At 42.4% G+C, this 16,815-nt stretch overlaps 1 protein-coding gene across 1 annotated transcript in view; it reads left to right on the plus strand.

Annotated features, from left to right (window-relative positions):
• The window catches only part of LOC121317845 (solute carrier family 23 member 1-like), a 42,985-nt gene extending 33,494 nt beyond the window's left edge, over window positions 1-9,491 (plus strand). The window contains exons 10-12 of the mRNA XM_041253947.1: window positions 7,255-7,363; window positions 8,251-8,346; window positions 9,241-9,491. Coding sequence (XP_041109881.1) covers window positions 7,255-7,363; window positions 8,251-8,346; window positions 9,241-9,491 — 456 coding nt within the window. The remainder of the gene's footprint in view (window positions 1-7,254; window positions 7,364-8,250; window positions 8,347-9,240) is intronic.
• The last annotated feature ends 7,324 nt before the right edge of the window (window positions 9,492-16,815 follow it).

Here is a 16,815-nt window from a genome sequence, read left to right on the forward strand (position 1 = left end):
TGGCTTGTCCATTCCAAATGTACCAATGGAGCCTATAAAAGTGGTGGCCCATGCTGATGATGTTTGGTAAAAAAAGATGTACAAACATTAAATGATTGCTTGACATTGTTTGGAGAAGTGTCCTCTGCAAAGACAAACTGGTCAAAAAGCAGTGCATTTTTATTAGGTGATTGGGAAGATTGGGAAAGTCAAGCAGTTTCTAGATACCTGAGAGTATTCTTGGGAGGGGAAGCGGTGGCTAAAGAGAACTGGGATGGGGTGTTAGATAAGGTCAAAAGTAGATTGCAGAGCTGGAGATGGCTCCTCACTAAACTATCCAATAGAGGTAGAGTTTTAGTGATTAACAACCTAGTAACCTCCATGTTATTGCACAGAGTAAGATGTGTAGACCCCCCAGTGTTGTTATTAAAAGAGATTCACAGAGTGATAGTAGATTTTTTCTGGGATGGATTGCACTGGATAAAGCAGAGTGTGCTGTTTTTGCCTGTTGAAGAGGGAGGGCAGGGCTTGGTTGATGTTGTGAGAAGGCTGGCCATTTAGACTGCTTTCTCTACAGAGGTTGCTGTATGCTCCTGAATCTCTCCCCTGGAGAGCGCTGGCTTTTTTTTTCTCTAACAGGTGGGGAAGTTGGGTTTAGACAGACAGGTGTTTTTATTGAATACTGCACCGTTGGACTTGTCTGTTTTACCTGATTTTTATAGCGAGCTGCTGAATGACTGGATGCTATTTAGAGTAAAACGAGATTTTAGGTGTGTGGGGTTGTATTGGCTCTTAGAAGAGCCATTGGTATATAATCTATAATATATAATATTTGAAATGCCCAATTTTAGAGTCAAATAGTTTTAAGTGTTTATTAGCTACTAAAGGATTGATAAAAATTGTGCAGCAAGTGGATCTTAAAAAGCGAGCTTGGAAAAGCCCTGCGGTTAGCATCTGAGCTGGGAATGAGATTTGTTAGGATGAGAAAGGGTTTTTTAATACAGCTGTGGGCAGCCTTGTCTACTGAGGGCATAAAGGCTGTGAGTCAATTTTTCAAAGGGGACAGTTCTCAGAGTTTAGAGCCAGAGGTTTTTAAGCTTCAGGTTAGACCTGCTATCGATCAGGATGCTGACTCCCAGGGACACCTTTTACAGTTTGGAGCATTCTACAGCCTGCAATTTAGAGCAATAGAAAAGAAAGCATTGTACAGGCTGTGTGCTAAGATTAGGAACTTTAAACTGTTGAAAGATGTCCCAGATATGCACTGGAGGGAGAGATTGGGTGTTGAAGGTTCTGTTAAACCTGCCTGGAATAACCTGTATAATCCACCAATCCAGAAAAGAGCAGGTGATCTCCAGTGGAGAGTTCTGCACACCATTGTTGCTGTGAACTCGTTTCTCAGTATTATCCAGTCAGAGGCAGATGATAAGTGTGTTTTTTGTCAGCAGAGAGAAACTGTATTTCATAGTTTTTTGTTCTGTCCAAGGCAATTGTTAATTGTCAATTGTTTAGGAATTAATTTCTCCCATGTTGTTTTCATATATGGGGTTAATTTTTCTAAGGGGAATAAGTCTATAGTTAAATTGGCTAACTTTCTTATTGGTCAAGCTAAATTAGCCATTTTAAAAAGCAGAAAAAACAAACTGACCAATGTACTGACTGCTGATGTAATATCTGTGTTTAAAGTGTTGGTGGCTTGCAGAGTGCGAATTGATTTTCTGTATTATAAATTAGTAACAGTCTGGGCTGTTGGTGAAGTGGTGTGTGTAGTGGAAGAAAGAAGTTTAATTATGAAGGTGTGAGTTTTTAATAATAATATAATAAATAATAATAATAATAATAATAATAATAATAATAATAATAATAATAAATAATAAAAAATAAATAAAAATATAACAGTCAATGTATAAGTGTTTGTGCAAATATGTTCAATATTGTATTGTTATTGAATTGTTCGTTTTAATGTATAATTATTTATGATAATACAGATTTTTTTTAAATAAAATATCTATCTATCTATCTATCTATCTATCTATCTATCTCGACTTGTTTTGCCTGGCGGAGTGAGTGCGGTGTGGAGTGGTGGTGTGTGCGTGAGCGCTGCTGGCAGGCTTGTCGGTCTTTTCCTCTTTTTTTTTTTTCTTTCTTTTGAAAAGTTAACCCGCCGACACGGAGTTAAAGTTTCCGCCGAGGGGTTTATCCCTTTGGAGGAATGTGTGCTCGCTACTGGGGAGGTAGTCGGTTGTGAAAACGTAAAATCGGCTTCTCGCATGAGCGGCTCGATTGTGGTTTTTTTAGGTACAGTGGAGCTAGTGTCTATGGTTGTAGAAAAGGGGATTGTTGTTAATAATACTTTTCTTCCAGTAATTCCTTTAGCTGTCCCAGCTAGGAGAATCACCCTTTCTAATGTTCCCCTGTTCCTGAAAAATGAAGTGATAGAGAGGGAGCTGGCTAGATATGGGCAGCTCATGTCCGGGCTGAAGAGAATCCCTTTAGGCTGCAAGTCACCACATTTCAAACATGTTATGTCGTTCAGAAGGCAGTTGTTTATGATTCTTAAAAACATCGATGAAGCTCTTAACATCACGCTTAAGTTTAAGGTGGATGGCAGTGATTATGTTATTTATGCAACCTCTGACTCGATGGAGTGTTTCAGATGTGGGACTGAAGGACACCTGGTGAAAAACTGTCCCGAGAAAGAGAATGGGGAGCGGGATAGGAGTAAGGGAGACGAGACTGCTGATAAGCAGAAAGCAGGACCGGCCGGTGCTGGGCTCGATGGCGGATCAGTACCTGCGGGCAGCACGGAGGGAGAGCAGGCTAGTGACGGGGTGGCAGCTGAGCCCCAGGAGGCAGGCAGTGATGCTGTAGTGGGGGCGGAAAGCCAAACCAAAGCACAAGATAACGCAAAAGAAAGTGAGAGCATAGAAAGTCACGGAATGGAGGGAGAGGGTGAGCAAATGGACACAGAGACGGTTGCTAGTGTGTGGGGTGATGTTCAAATACAGGTAGAAGGGGTAAAGTTCACAGAGGATAGTGAGGCTTTTAGACTGCCGGGGAAAAAAAGGGTGAGCAAAATGGAGGACAGTGCTGTCACAAAAAAACGCAGCATTTCGTCTGATGGCAGTAGTGTTGGTATGGAGCCTGGGAGCGCTGCAGAGCCGAGCAGCGCGCAGGCTGTCAGCACAGTGACAGACAATCCCGCTGGAGACAGTGAGGATGAAGGCAGTCTCACTGACTCCTCGCAAGCATCGCAATCGCTGGGCGCGTATAAACCCCGGGGAGGGTACAGTGTGCAAAGCATCAAAGATTTCCTGGAGCAGACGAAAGGGTGAAGGGGAATTGATGTTGAGGATTTTTTTCCCGATATTGATTTGTTTCTGAGCTCAGTACGAGGTTTAAAGCAAATCGTGTCTGCTCAGGAAACGTTTAAACGTAATGTTTATGCACCTACAGATGGTATGGAGAGAGTAAGCTTCCTCCAGAGGCTTGAATGTATGTTGGTTGAATGTAAAACTGATGAGGGGTTAGTTTTAGGTGGGGATTTTAATTGCACAGCTGATAGTAGATTAGACCGGAATCACATTGAGCCACATCCCCAGTCTGCCAGGGAACTGGTTAGGATTGAAAACTATATGGAACTAGTTGATGTGTGGAGAAACATTAATGCAAAGGATAGGCAATACACATGGGTCAAAACACATGGCACTGATGTTTCTATGGCTAGATTGGACCGGTTTTACACTGTTAAACATAATTTAAACATTTTTAAATCTTGTTTTATCAGCTCCACAAGCCTGTCAGATCACAATTTAGTTTCTGTAAGTGTGTTGCTCCCCTCTCTGAGAATACAAAGTGCATACTGGCATTTTAATACTGCTTTGATTAATGATGAGCATTTTAGGAAAGTTTTTAATTTTTTTGGGAAGAGATGGAGATGTAAAAAAAGAGACTTCTCCTCGTTGCGGCAATGGTGGGATGTAGGGAAGGTGCAGACTCGATCTTTTTGTCAGCAGTATACTAGAAACGTCACAAAGAGCTTAAATAAAACCATGAGAGAGCTGGAGGAGGACATCCTACAGCTCCAGAGAGCTCTGGAGTCCAGCCCAAATGAAAGGCTGATTGAGGGCCTGAAATGTAAAAAAAGGGGGTTGGCGGATCTGCTGGACGTAAAGGTGCAGGGGGCTCTGGTGAGATCGCGGTTCCAGAGCTTAGTGGAGATGGATGCACCCACTCACTATTTCTTTGGGCTGGAGAAGAAGAGCGCACAGAGCAAAGTGATTCATTGCCTGAGGACAGCGGCTGGGCAGGAGCTCAGGGAGCACGCAGAGATCCGGAAGCTGGCTGTGGGTTTTTATAAGGACCTGTATATAGCAGAGGCGGTGGAGGAAACTGGGGAATCACAGCGTTTGTTGCAGGACCTCCCTCAGCTGTCTGAGGAGGAAGCCAAGGGGCTGGAAAGTCCTCTGACACTCTCTGAACTCTCTGATGCCCTGCAGGGGCTGAACAATGGAAAGACACCTGGACTTGATGGCCTCCCAGTGGAGTTTTATAAAAAGTTCTGGTCTCTGCTGCAGAAGAGCGGTCATCACTCTCCTCCCTAAAAAGGGAGATTTGTGTAGTATTAAAAACTGGAGACCTGTGTCGTTGCTCTGTGCCGATTATAAAATCCTTTCTAGAGCCCTCGCAAACCGCCTCAGGACTGTGATAGGGTGAGTGGTGCAAGGAGACCAAACATACTGCGTTCCAGACAGATCCATTTTCGATAATATCTTTCTAATTCGAGATATACTGGCAGCCTCCAAGCTTTTTGGTTTCAATGCAGGTGTAGTGTCGTTGGATCAGGAAAAGGCTTTTGACCGGGTAGATCACCTCTATCTGTGGAGGGTACTAAAAGCTTTTGGGTTTGGGACCGGTTTCTTAGAGAAGGTTCAGCTGCTCTATGGTGACGTTTCCGGTCTATTGAAAATCAATGGTGGCTTAAGCGTCCCTTTCCCTGTTCAGAGAGGTATTAGACAGGGGTGTTCCATGTCTGGTATGCTCTATGCTTTAGCAATAGAGCCTCTTATAAATGAGCTGAGGAGGGTATTGACTGGACTGTCCATTCCTCAGTGTCCCGGTAAACCAGTGAAGGTAACAGCTTATGCAGATGACATTGCTGTATTTGTTAACAACCAAACTGATGTTGACAGTGTAGGCACCTGTCAAAGACTGTTTGAGAAGCTGTCATCTGCTAAAGTAAACTGGGATAAGAGTAGTGCAGTGCTTCTGGGTGACTGGAGGGGTTGTCGTCCTCCAATTTTACCTGCTGGTTTGCAGTGGAGCAGGGGCAGGCTCCTTTATCTGGGTGTCCATCTCGGGGATGACAGCACAGTGCAGAGGAATTGGGAGGGGATGGTGGAGAAGGTGAAAGGCAGGTTACAGCGGTGGAAATGGCTGCTTCCCCAGATCTCCTATAGAGGTAGGGTACTCATTATTAATAACTTGGTGGCATCTAGCTTGTGGCACAGGTTCATCTGCTTGGAGCCCCCACAGTCATTAGTAAAACAGGTTCAGGCTGTGATGCTGGAGTTTACATACAGCCCGGGCGTGACTCCTCAGTGGTTAGCGTCGGCTCTGGGGATGCGGTCTGTCCGCACTGCTGAGCGTTTCCTCACCCAGGTGCGTGCTGCTCTCCCCGGTGAGGGGCTGGAGCTCTTGAGACAGCTGTTCAGGGATCAGAGAGTTCCGCACACTGATTCCCCCTTTCCATCACTGTTAGTGTCCCCAGCGATCGGTCAGGCTTCTGATGAGCAGGGTTTACTGACTGTAGAGGGTCTGAGAGATCTCCCTCTGTGCACAGTAGAGGGGAAACAGCTGTATAGGGTGTATGTAAAGGGTCGATACCAGCAACAGCTCAGGGCACTACCAGACACACACTGGAGAGAGAGGCTGGGGGTGGCGGAACAGATAGTGCCAGCTTGGAGAACCCTGTATAAGCCACCACTGCCAAAAAGATCGGGGGATCTGCAGTGGAGGATCTTACACACCATCATTGCCGTTTACTCCTTTGTGAGCATCATAAACCCCGAGGTGAACGATTCCTGTCCATTTTGCTCACAGAGGGAGACTGTTTGTTTGTTTATCATTGTTTTGTGTTCTGCACCAGATTAAAACCTTTGTTTGCTGCTCTGAAGGAATTGCTTGCTGGATTGGGTTTTGTGTTCTCTGAGGTGGTTTTTATTTTTGGTTTTACATATTGTAAAAAGAGAAAGTACTCAATCCAGCTGGTGAATTTTATTATTGGACAGGCCAAATTAGCAATTTTAAAGAGCAGGAAAAACAAAATGAATGACGTTTTAAATACTGATCCTTTTGTTATTTTTAGAATGCTTGTATTAACACGGGTTAGATTGGATTTTAATTTCTATAAAGCAATGCATAACATAGCAATGTTTGAGGAAGTCTGGTGTGTAGACAGTGTGTTGTGTGCTGTTAACGATGGTGATCTGGAGGAGTATCTGTGATGTGAATTTTTATGTGTCCACAGTATTTTATGTATTGTTTTGTTCACCTTGGGTGGATCTGAATTGATTTCATAATATCTGTTTTTATAAATATTGATTGTGTGTATTCTATTTAATTGTTAAAGTTTTTTCAAAAAGTATCTATCTATCTATCTATCTATCTATCTATCTATCTATCTATCTATCTGGCTGTCTGTCTGTCTGTCTGTCTGTCGATCTATCTCTATTTATCTCTCTATCTCAGTGCTTTTGTTATGTCTACCCAAATGGATGTGGCATTTCCCCACTGTTAGGAATGTTCTTCTGGTATACCCAGGGTCCCTTGATTACTCTGGAAGGCCAAACAAATGCTGTAGTTTACCCAACAATGCGGCTCCTGTACCGTGATGGCTACTTTCAAGACCACGCACGCACCCACATAACAGAATTGGGATAAACTTGAACAGCACCTTACAATCCTGTTACTAACAGCAATTGTGTGAAATATTAATGACTGAAAAGATGAACATCCCTCCAGACACATTCCAGCACCTTGTGGAGTCTATGTCATTGTAATGGGCAGTGACGGATTCTGTTAAGATGCTCGCTTGCGGAAGGTGGGGTGATCAGTTTGTGCCCAACCTCTGCCCTGTTCCACCATGATCAGGGCAAACTGTGACTCAACCCGTAATTAATCCTTATAGTGGATATTGTTTCATTTCTTAATCTTTAGAATCTTTTAACAGGATATGTTTGACAAATAACATATTTGCATTTGTTTTTCATTCAGTGTACTGATATGAACTCATCCCGGAATATCTTTATATTTGGATTCTCCATGTTCACTGGGCTGGCGATTCCCAATTGGGTATTTAAGCACCCTGGGGCCATTGTGACAGGTAGGGGGTGGTGGGCATGTCAGCTGTTTTCAGTGTACCTCTATTGCCTATTGTGGCAAAGTGGCTGAGTGGAAACAGGTGCAGGAGTGATGTCACACCTATTTATTCCCAATCACACTCTTTGTTGACTATGTATTATATTATCTCTGAATGGATAATCACCCCATCTTCAAAATAAGGCAGACTTGTATTAAGCAACCCATCCCACAAAGGCAGTGGCAATGGTTACAACTACATTTTAATATTGCCCCTTCATACTTCTGAAGAATGAAACACCATTTGAAATTATGTGAAGCAATTAAATTATTTAAAACAGCACCTTCATTTTATAAAATGATAATTAATTTGTTGCTTTTTAAACATAGTGGTTATTTACCTGTAATGTGTAAATCCTGGATATACTAAAAGTTGTTGCTTCAGCTTTCAGGATCTTTCTGAAGTGTGGAGTTCGATGCTGATATCAGACGGCATGCACACATTTTTGTTTTTTCTGTACTTTGATTTTGCAGGCACGATAAAATGAGTGTGGACTCCAAAGAGATGGGTATTTGATGATTATAGCCAGCAAAGTAAAATTAACCTCAAGATTTAAAGATTGCCACACTGGTGTTTTTCAAATTCAACTCAAGTTCTGGGACCCTTTTAGTCACCATGTAGATACCTGCTGATAGTAAAATTATTAAAGTTATGTTACAGATCTATTGCAAATCTCTAACAAAAAACAAGTCATATATTTGAGTTCTCAGATTTTAGTTCTCAGATATTCCTCATGAAAAGTAACCACCCAGGCCATTGCTGGCCCAAGCCTTATATCTATTATTTGAAAAGTTCAATTTTGATTAATCTTGTTTCCATGGTTTCCAATGCATTCCTCTGTCACCGTGCAGGTGTGACAGAGCTGGATCAGGTGCTTCGGGTTCTGCTGACGACCAGTATGTTTGTGGGCGGCTTCTTTGGCTTTGTCCTGGATAACACTATTCCAGGTGAGCAGGCAGTTATATTGCTTTTTAAAAACATTAAAAAGGACAAGTCTTTCAGTGGATGATCCAGTTAATTCCAGTCATCCTTACCTAATTTATATTATTATCATATATTAGATCTCATGCACACATTATGGTAAAGGTGAATTTGATTTTTTAATGGCAATTTATTTGAAGCTGTTAGAGAAAAAAAACTTAGAGACATTGTAAACAGGGCAGTCATTTCCAAATTAAATTAACTACCCTTTTATTCCTGTTGAAATTCGGCATAATGTTAGTGTGTTAAGTGAACATTTTGTTCTATTAAAGTATTACAGAACATCCTGCAAAGTTTACAATAATTGCATTATGTTACCATTGCTGTGTCCTGTGTTGTCTATATTGCTGTGTTATATTTTTAAACATGTTGTGGACTTTTCAGAAATTATTAATCGCACATCATGGGTCATAAATCAAATGGCAAATATTTCTCAACATTTACTCAGGACGGTCACCAGGAGGAAATTAAAATATCTCCAGTGTATCCATATCAGAATCCCTCCCGCAAACACTGCAGGTTTTCTGTTCCCACAACACACCACTCATTTCAATCACCAGCTTTGTTGCAGGAGGGAACATGAACCGAATACAATGCGATGTTTAGAAGACAAATTATCTTTCTCCTGGTGAACGTTTCCGAATAAAAGTTGAAAACTGGGAACCAAAGTTATGTATAACATGCTGTTTTATACTGGGAACTACAATAATGCAAGTAAGCTTATTTCACTGGAACAACACGCGTCTGTGTCTTCCTTGGCCTCGAACTGATCCTGAAGCTGAACCCAGTTGATGGACCCAGACCACCGGAGGTACTCTTGACAGTGTGCTTCTGAAAGCTCTCTCTGCACTTGGTTTCAGGGTCAAGGAAGGAGCGTGGCATCCTCGTCTGGAAGGAAGCGCAGCAGCAGTCTGGCAAGACTCTGGAGAGTGAGGAGGTGTACAGCTTGCCCTTTGGGATCGGGTCGTGCTTCTGCACTGAATCTTGGGTTCAGTATATACCCTTCTGCCCCAAACCAGCTGGGACTGGCAGTGGCAATGTAGGAAACAACGAGGACACAATCATGGAGAAGACTGGCCAGGCACTACCAAACAGAGATACTCGGCTATAGACGCTGTATCCGCTTAACATGAAAATGATGCTGGATTTGTTTGGTAGATCAGTATCTCTCAACTATTTTAGAAAAGTGGACCATCTGTGGTGTATGAAACTGCCTGCAATAATGATTAATTGTCCAGTGTGTCTTAATAACTGCTTAAATTCCAACTTGCAGAACTTTAGCACATCCACTTGAAAATTATAAAATTGCAATACTTCTGGAACAGGTTCAAATATTTTGCATTTACTGAAACAGACCCCCTTTTCTAACTTTAATAACTTCAATTGAATCTTGCAGAGAACAAAATAACATTATATTCCAAAAATATCTGACAAATTACTACTACATTTCAGTTTCTGGAAAAATGAATTATGTAAAAAATACGTGATTACTTACCACTAGAGAAGCAGTTAATTAATCATACTGGACAATGAGAAATTACTAATCATGGTATGGCATCTGCACTAAAACAGGTTGACCGTAGATTTCAGTTTACCCAGTGAATAGCTAGCCTCAGGAATGAGTTTCAGTTTTGTAAATCAAGGACTCTTATCCATGTTCAAACTCCATCATCCACTAAACTCCGACTAGCAGTAATCTATTGCACAGGATCAGGCAGCTCAAGTGTCCAGTACAGTTATGAGTCTGTCAGCTCTGGAATTTTCAGTGCAGTGGTCTGTATTCAGACTTCAACTAAGTGCCTTTGATTTAAGGAACTTACAATATCTAACTATCTCTAAATAAACCTTATTTATTGGCAGTTTTACCCATTTTGGTTTTAAAAAAGCAAATTGCATATATGTTATTATACTCTATTGTAAGTGTAATTTCAATGTGTAAATTAGCTACTGTAGTTTTCATAAGCTAGAAAGTTCAGCTTAGTGTTATGTTCTCCCTGCGATGAGGATTTAGTAGAGGCAGGCATATGTACATGGTGTATGTAACACCTTTTATTCCCCCATATGTCCGGAGACCTGCTAATCAACTTGTTTAAAATTTGGAATTAACATTATTTAACACAAGTTGTTGAGAGTAGCAGATTGTGGGTGTAAAGTGTTGGTACATCATCATCCATCTATATGTCACTCTTATATTTCAGCATGTGATTTAAAAATAGCATACCAAAGTGTGATTAAATAATTCAATTCCAATTCTTATTCTATACTATTCTGTACAACATTTTTTATCATCCTGGTAATTTTGAATTTACAGCTGTGGCAGGAGTTAAATTAATGATAGTGCAGAAACAACCTTTATTTTAGTGCAGTGTGTATTGACCTACATACCCAGTCCGCAACTTGCTGTATACACATTTTCTCCCAGTTCTAAGCTACTAGGCCTCACTTCTTTATCAACATTGTTTCTGCAGCATTGGAAGGCTGTTACTGGTACTGTTGCTACTGAAGTCAAACTGCTCCCTCTAGAGTTCCCTCTAGGGGGCAGTAGGGTACTACCTAAAATAACACTGAACAGCTATGGCCCATGCATTGTGTATTTAGGGTTAGAAAAAATCACTTACCATGCTCACAACCTTAAATTAGTATTCCAGACACACAGTGTAGCAAAGAAGCCTTTCATCATGCTTTCTTGTCTTCAAAAAGTACCACTTTTGTTCATTCCAGTGGATTAATGTCTGTGTCTTTCTGCCAACAAAATATATTGTTTTTCAAACATCCTTTTCTCCTAAGACACTCTATTTCTAAGTTTGACACGAGGTATAACTGCAGTGTTTTCCACAAAAGGTTTAAATGATTAAAAAAAAAAAAAAAAATGTAGTACTTTATTTATTACATAATTTGGAAAACACATCGGAGCCTATTCATCTTTATATATATATATATATATATATATATATATATATATATATATATATATATATATATATATATATACACACACACACACACACACACACACACACACACTGTACATATCTTGGCTGTAAGCTCAGTACAATGAGTTTGTGACCCACTAGGCAGCTATCTTGTAAAAGAAAACACAACTGTGTTGACTGTTTTTGCCGGCAGTGGCATTGTCTCTTACATTGGACACTATATATAAAAATAAATATAAATGCAACAGTGCAACTGTAATAAGATTAAAATTCACCAATATATGTCAATTTCCCTATTTTGTCAGGCCATTTTATAAAAATATATGTTGGTTCCCAAAAATAACAAACTGTTCCAAAAAAACTGTATTAATTAAGTGCCAATTTGGTTTTTGGTTTGCAAGGTTGCATGCAAAGTCTTGAGCATTCTCCTCAGGCAAAGATGGCTTTTTCCCCCAAAAAAACTTTTTAATGACAATGTTGTTTATATAAATAATGGCACAGACAAATGGTAGAAACAATAGCAGTTTCTATACACAATATCTAGAACTTCACAAGCCTTAAATATTCCTAATTGAAGAAATACTGCATAAGATGTGACATTCTAGAACAAATAACTTTTCTTGCCCAACCACACTTATGCCCATACTGTTTGTACTGAACAAATGGAATTGAAATGCCCATAACTAATTAAAAAATTCCCATTACATCATCCTTTATTCAACAAAAAACTGAAATAAATTAAGTGATTAGGGCTAGGAAGCAGCAGCAACTTTTTGTCAAGTGTTTTCAGGGAAATAGCTGCATATTCTAAGAAAGCAATAAAACACTCCAGGGAGTTCGATATCCACACACAATTATTCCAGTTGTTTTAGTCATCTTGTTTATTTAGTCTGGTATTTCTCAGTGCTGGCAGGATGCAGGCTGCTTATTTTTCTCCCTGTCTGCTCCATAGTTATTGCAAACTCGACGGCCGCTGGTACTCTAGATCAGCGTTTCCCAAACGCCATCTAAACGACACTATTCCCCCATTGGCTCGTTGTGCTACGCGTAGCATATATTTCACTACGCGTTGGATTTTAACATTATGGCCCTTTTGGATTTTCCCATTGTTTTTAGGACGCGTTGTATAATCACAATCTTCTTCACGCGTTGATCATATATATATGGAAAGCCATCTGGGTCAAAAACGCATGGTATAGTACACGTTTCAAATATTCGCTACACGTACTCATTTGGACATGTGTTTAAAAAAAAAATGACACGAGCTCTGTATTTCCTATGTTGGTGTCTAGTCATTTTAAATTAGTATCTTGTCATGACAACGTATTCGGTTGTAATCGCTTCTTATTCACAACGTAATTATCACAGAAGCCAATAAACTTTGGTGTATCGTTTACGCAAGAATAATAAATAAAGAATATTGCAAATATGGCAGTGAGGCATTTTCTTGTGCGTTGCAAGCATACATTTGCTGAGTGCAGCCAGTCTCATTGAGGTTTGGCATTTGTTATTTTACGTGGCGTGGTCCTGGCCCAGACAGGGACCTTGTTTATTATCAAGTATAATACATCTGTTAATAATTGATATCTCTCAGTCTCTGCTTTACTGTCAAAAATAGTAGGAGTCATCACAATCTATTATTATTAGGCTTCCAAGCCAAAGGCTGGGAACCCTATTGCTATTGTTATAGGTTTTTTTTTTTTTCCCCAAAACTTTAAACTGCTCCTGCTTCGAAGCTGTGTGACTGATCAGGTTCTGACTTGGCAGGTAACAAGCTGGATACATTGGCTGTCAGATGCTGGTTTTTTTTTTTGGAGCTGCGTCCTTGCAATTGGCGCCGTGACGCATTTTCCGATAAAACCTTCTTGGGAACAATATAGCTGCCACTCCTACATTTTCTTCTTATATTTAAAACTGCTTCCGTTTAAAAATGGTTCACTTGATTAACTCCAAACTTGAAAACCATCGTGCCTGTGTCGGTAAGACTTACATTTTAAAAATGGCATTTGTGGGTTAAACCCCCCCCCCCCCCACGCATTTTTGGAAAAAAAAATTCAAAATCATTCGGGGGAACTGTTGAAGTTGCTGATTTTAAACTTGGCACATTGAGAATTAAACACACTTAGACGGGTACTGATACTGGGGCTTGGGAGCCGTAAAACTGGCTGGCAGTTCTAGTTCTAGTTCTTCTTCTTCTTCTTCTTCTTCTTCTTCTTCTATTTTGTAGAGTGACGGGGGCATTTCTTTACAATATTTGCCAGGACCCGCCGAATATTATATAACATCATTAACATCGTCAAATAGTTCAGATGCAGTCATGGAGAAGCCACTAACATAAAACCTTACAGCATTAACATAACTAAATTGCAACTTTCCAGCAACATAGTTAAAAGGTGTCAGTGGGTACTAAGTAACAGTTTTATTTTATAACTAAATACCACTGCGTTGTACACCCCCAAAATATAAAGCCAAAGTAAAGGGTATTCAAAACTTTGAAAAACTGAATTGCATCTACCACAATTAATAATAATAAAAACAATAAAATCCACTAAAAAGACCACATCCAGTGTAGCGCGCATTGGGTTATTATTCATAACTCGCCGTTTAAAAAAGACCCGGCGATTATTTAAAGTTTTCCGGTGACAAATTAAAAAAAAAATAAAAAAAAATACCACAGGAAATGAAAAGGCATATAAAAACACTGTACGAACAGAAGCTAAACAATTGGAAAGGCAAATTTAAAAACGTATGTTTTGAGACCGCTTTTAAGAATAGGTAATTCCCTTTCAATTCGAATGACAACCATTACCGAATGAGAAGAGCTTCTCTGACCGTGCATATATACAAAAGCTGCCCTGGAGGCTGGCCACAGAGGCAGACACAGGGGAGCTCCATGCGGTGGCTAAGGCGATGACTGACCTAATAGGAGAGTTAGGTCAGGCATCAGGGAGGTCACTGGCGGCGATGGTGGCCACTTGCTGGCATTTGTGGCTGACTCAAGCCAAGGTCATAGAGAGCGAGAAGGTGGCGCTGCTGGATGCCCCCATTACACCGGGGCAGCCACTGAGGTCGCTTCAAAGTTCTCACGCCTTCTGACTTACAGTCAGCGCCCAAGGTGGTATGCACAGCCTGATGGGGTAAAAGGGTCTGAACACCGCCCTCCACCCTAGAGTAGACAAGCAAGCAGAGGCAGGGGCAGCGGCAGGGGACCACCGCAGGCCATGGGTAACAAGTTCTCCGGCTGGAGACTGAGGCCGGGGCCTAAGAAAGACCCGCCCCCTCCCAAGCCCAAGGGAGACCGCCCCAGAGGGGCCCCTCGGCTGCCACCAAACCCCCCCCCACAACCGGACTGACCAATGGCAACGACTGATGGCAAGGCTGCACCCAAGACTCCTGGGTGCTATCGTCTATGAGACACTAATTCGCTCTACAATTCCGCATAGGTCTGCCACTCTTCAATGGTGTGCTCCTCACCACCGTCAAACCAGTGAGGGTGATACTCCTTCAACAGGAGATCGCCAATCTTTGAAGGAAGAATGCTGTATGCTTGGTAAGTCCAAATGATGCTGTCAACGGCTTTTACTCCAGGTACCTCCTGGTGCCCAAATGGGAGGGTGGTTTCAGACCAATTATGGACATCAGGGTCCTAAACTTGGTCCTCAAACAGAGGAAGTTCAACATGTTCACAGCACAGCGTATCCTCCAGTCCGTCCAACTGGGCGACTGGTTCACATCGATCGACCTGCAAGACACCTATTTTCATGTCCCGATCCATCCCGTGCACAGAAAATATCTGCGCTTCGCCTTTCAAGGCAACGCGTATGAATTCTGCATGCTGCCATTTGGTCTCTTGCTGGTGCCGCGCACATTTTCAAATTGCATGGATGAAGCACTGGCTCCACTCGGGCTGCGGGGTATTCGGATCCTAAACTATCTGGATGACTGGTTGGATTGCGCGCTGTCAAAATCACGCGCAGAGGTGCACACAAAACAGGTCATAGATCATGTGGCAAAGTTAGGGCTCTCAATACATCAACAGAAGAACAATTTTGTACCGTCTCAGTCCACAGTGTTCCTGCATTCAAACTGAACTCTGTGAGCATGCTTGCCTCACTGTCGGAAGACAGGATTCGGTTGTTGGAGACCACACTCTCCCTATTCAGATGCTCTCCTACAGGTCAAAGTATACCAAAGGTTATTGGGGCTGATGGCAGCCACCTCGAGAATCCTTCCACTAGGGCTACAGAGAATGCGCCCGCTTCAAGCCTGGGTGAATACTCTCAAGGTGCACCTGGTCCGAGATCGGTACCGGCTGGTGAGAGTGTCCCTACAATGCCGGAATACATTGGAGTGGTGGCTCCGTCCCGGCAATCTGCTCCTCGGATCTCCCCTCGGCTCCCCTCACAGAAGGGAAGTTATCATTACAGACACCTCCAGCCTGGGCTGGGGAGCGGTCTGGAACGGGATAGGAATAAGAGGTCAGTGGAAGGGACATTGGCAGCAAGTGCACATAAATGCACAAGAGCTGCAAGCAGTGAGCCTGGCGTTATCCCATTTTCGCTAGCAATTAGCGCACAAACATGTGCTGGTCTGGACGGACAACACCACAGTGGTAGCCTACATAAATCACCAAGGCGGCCTGCGCTAACCAGGCCTTTACCATACAGCGCACAGACTCCTGTCCTGGACGCACAGAAACTTGAATTCCATCAGGGCAGTTCACCTCTCCGGTGTGGACAACAAGGCAGCAGACCTCCTGTCCAGAGGAGCGCCAGACAGCTCGGAGTGGAGGCTGCATCCTCAAGTGGTGAAACAGATTTGGGAGAGGTTTTGACTGGCACACCCTCTTACCACAGCCGAGTCCACTCACTGCCCCCTATGGTTCTCCATGGAGAGAGACAGGGGCCCCCTGGGAGTAGATGCGCTAGCTCACCCCTGGCCACAGGAACTATTCTGTGCATTCACCATTACTACCCCTGACATTAGAAAGGATCAGGGTGGAGAGAGCACAGGTTTTGCTGGTTGCACCCAGATGGCTGAGATGCCCCTGGTTTGCTCTTCTCTCCAACATGTTGTCGGATAAGCCGTGGCAGCTCTCGCTGCTCAAGGACCTCCAGAGCCAAGTGGAGGGGCTATTATGGCACCCGAACCCAGCCCAGCTCCAACTCTGGGTCTGGCCGTTGAAAGGAGCCGTCTATTTAGACGAGGTTTGCCAGATGCAGTAGTAGAAACACTACAGTCTGCTAGGGCGCTGTGCACTAGAGCCCAGTACTCATAGAAATGGAAAGTTTTCCAAGACTGTTGCCTTGCCAAAGGGCACGATCATGTGACTTGCCCAATTGAGACAAGATTAACCTTCTTTCAACACTTGTTTGATGCAGGAAAATTAGCATCCACTTTGAAGGTATACCTGGCAGCAATATCAGTGTGCCATGACAAGACTGACTCGGTGTCCCCTGTGGCACATTTCCTGGCAATGCAATTTCTTAAAGGGACTCGGAG

The sequence above is a fragment of the Polyodon spathula genome, chromosome 7, assembly GCF_017654505.1.
Source record: "Polyodon spathula isolate WHYD16114869_AA chromosome 7, ASM1765450v1, whole genome shotgun sequence".
NCBI lineage: Eukaryota > Metazoa > Chordata > Actinopteri > Acipenseriformes > Polyodontidae > Polyodon > Polyodon spathula.